The following is a 1,116-nucleotide window of genomic DNA, read 5'->3' as shown; positions in this document are numbered from 1 at the left end:
GTGGGGGGGGGGCCCCCCCGGGCTGCAGAAAAGGGGGGTCAGGGGGGTCGGATCTGGGGGAGAATCCCCAGAACCCCCCCAAAAAAGGCCAGTACTCACTGCGGGGGGGCTCCAGGGGGACCCTGGTTGAAGGGTCCAGGGTTGAAGGGGCCCATGGGGCCGGCAGGGCCAGGAGGACCCCCTGGGCCGGGACCGGGGCCGACGGGGCACAGCGGGCCCTGGGCAAGGAAAATTGGGGGTCAGGAGAGGTTTGGGGGACCCCAGGAAGGGTTCTGGGGTCCCCCAGAGAGATCTGGAGCTGGGGTGGGGGGTTGGGTCTCTTGCAGCACCACACATTCCCCACCGGAGGGAGACACCGAGACCCCAAAGAGTTTTTGGGATTACAGGATTTTTTATGGGGATTCGGGGGAGTTTTGGGTTCCCCTATGAATATTTTTAGGGTGCCCCCACCTCAATCTTCTCCTCGATGAGCTGTTTGGCGTGATCGATCTGCTGAGGGGTCCCACGGATCACAAACAGTTTGAAGTTGGGGTCCCCGTTGGGGGGGAGCTGCCGCGAGATCTCCACGAACGCCCCTGTCTGCTGGTTGATGGCCTTGACGTTCTCCCCCCCTGCACCCCAAAACCCCCTGCGGTAAGCGGGGGGACCCCAAAACCCCCCCCAAAGCCGCTGGGAGCCTCCAGTCCTCTCTGGGACCAGCAAAACCTCCCCTGGGGATCCCAAAACCTCCCCATGGGAACTCCAAAACCCTCCCAGGACCCCCAAACTCTCCCCAGGACTCCAAAGCCCTCTGGGGACCCCCAAACCAATGTGGGGACCTCCAACCTCCCCAATGAGCACCCCTCAGAGAAGGAAGGAGAGAGGGCTTTTTGGGGTGGGGGGGGTGTCAGGTGCTGGGGTCTGGATGTTTTTGGGAAGCATTTGGGGACCTTATGGGTGGTTTGTGGGGGGCTCGAGATGATTTGGGGGATCTTGAGGGTCTATGGGGGTCCAGGGGAGTTATAGGGGTTCAGGGGGAGCCTGGAGGGGGTTTCAGGGGGATTTTGAGGAGGATTCAGGAAGCCTGGGGAGGGAAATTAGGATCTGGGGAGGTTTTGGGGTCTGGGGGTGCTGTGA

At 62.1% G+C, this 1,116-nt stretch overlaps 1 protein-coding gene across 1 annotated transcript in view; it reads right to left on the bottom strand.

Moving 5' to 3' along the window:
• Nucleotides 1-6: 6 nt before the first annotated feature.
• The window catches only part of KHSRP (KH-type splicing regulatory protein), a gene marked incomplete at its 3' end in the record, with an annotated part of 10,525 nt that continues 9,415 nt past the window's right edge, over nt 7-1,116 (bottom strand). Inside the window, exons 7-10 of the mRNA XM_017729472.1 lie at nt 920-980; nt 451-842; nt 100-218; nt 7-22 (exon numbers count right to left, since the gene is read on the bottom strand). Of these exons, the coding sequence (XP_017584961.1) occupies nt 7-22; nt 100-218; nt 451-842; nt 920-980 (588 nt within the window). The remainder of the gene's footprint in view (nt 23-99; nt 219-450; nt 843-919; nt 981-1,116) is intronic.

This window comes from Corvus brachyrhynchos, unplaced genomic scaffold (genome assembly GCF_000691975.1).
Source record: "Corvus brachyrhynchos isolate BGI_N302 unplaced genomic scaffold, ASM69197v1 scaffold721, whole genome shotgun sequence".
Classification (NCBI taxonomy): domain Eukaryota; kingdom Metazoa; phylum Chordata; class Aves; order Passeriformes; family Corvidae; genus Corvus; species Corvus brachyrhynchos.
This window is presented reverse-complemented; position numbering and strand designations above follow the sequence as displayed.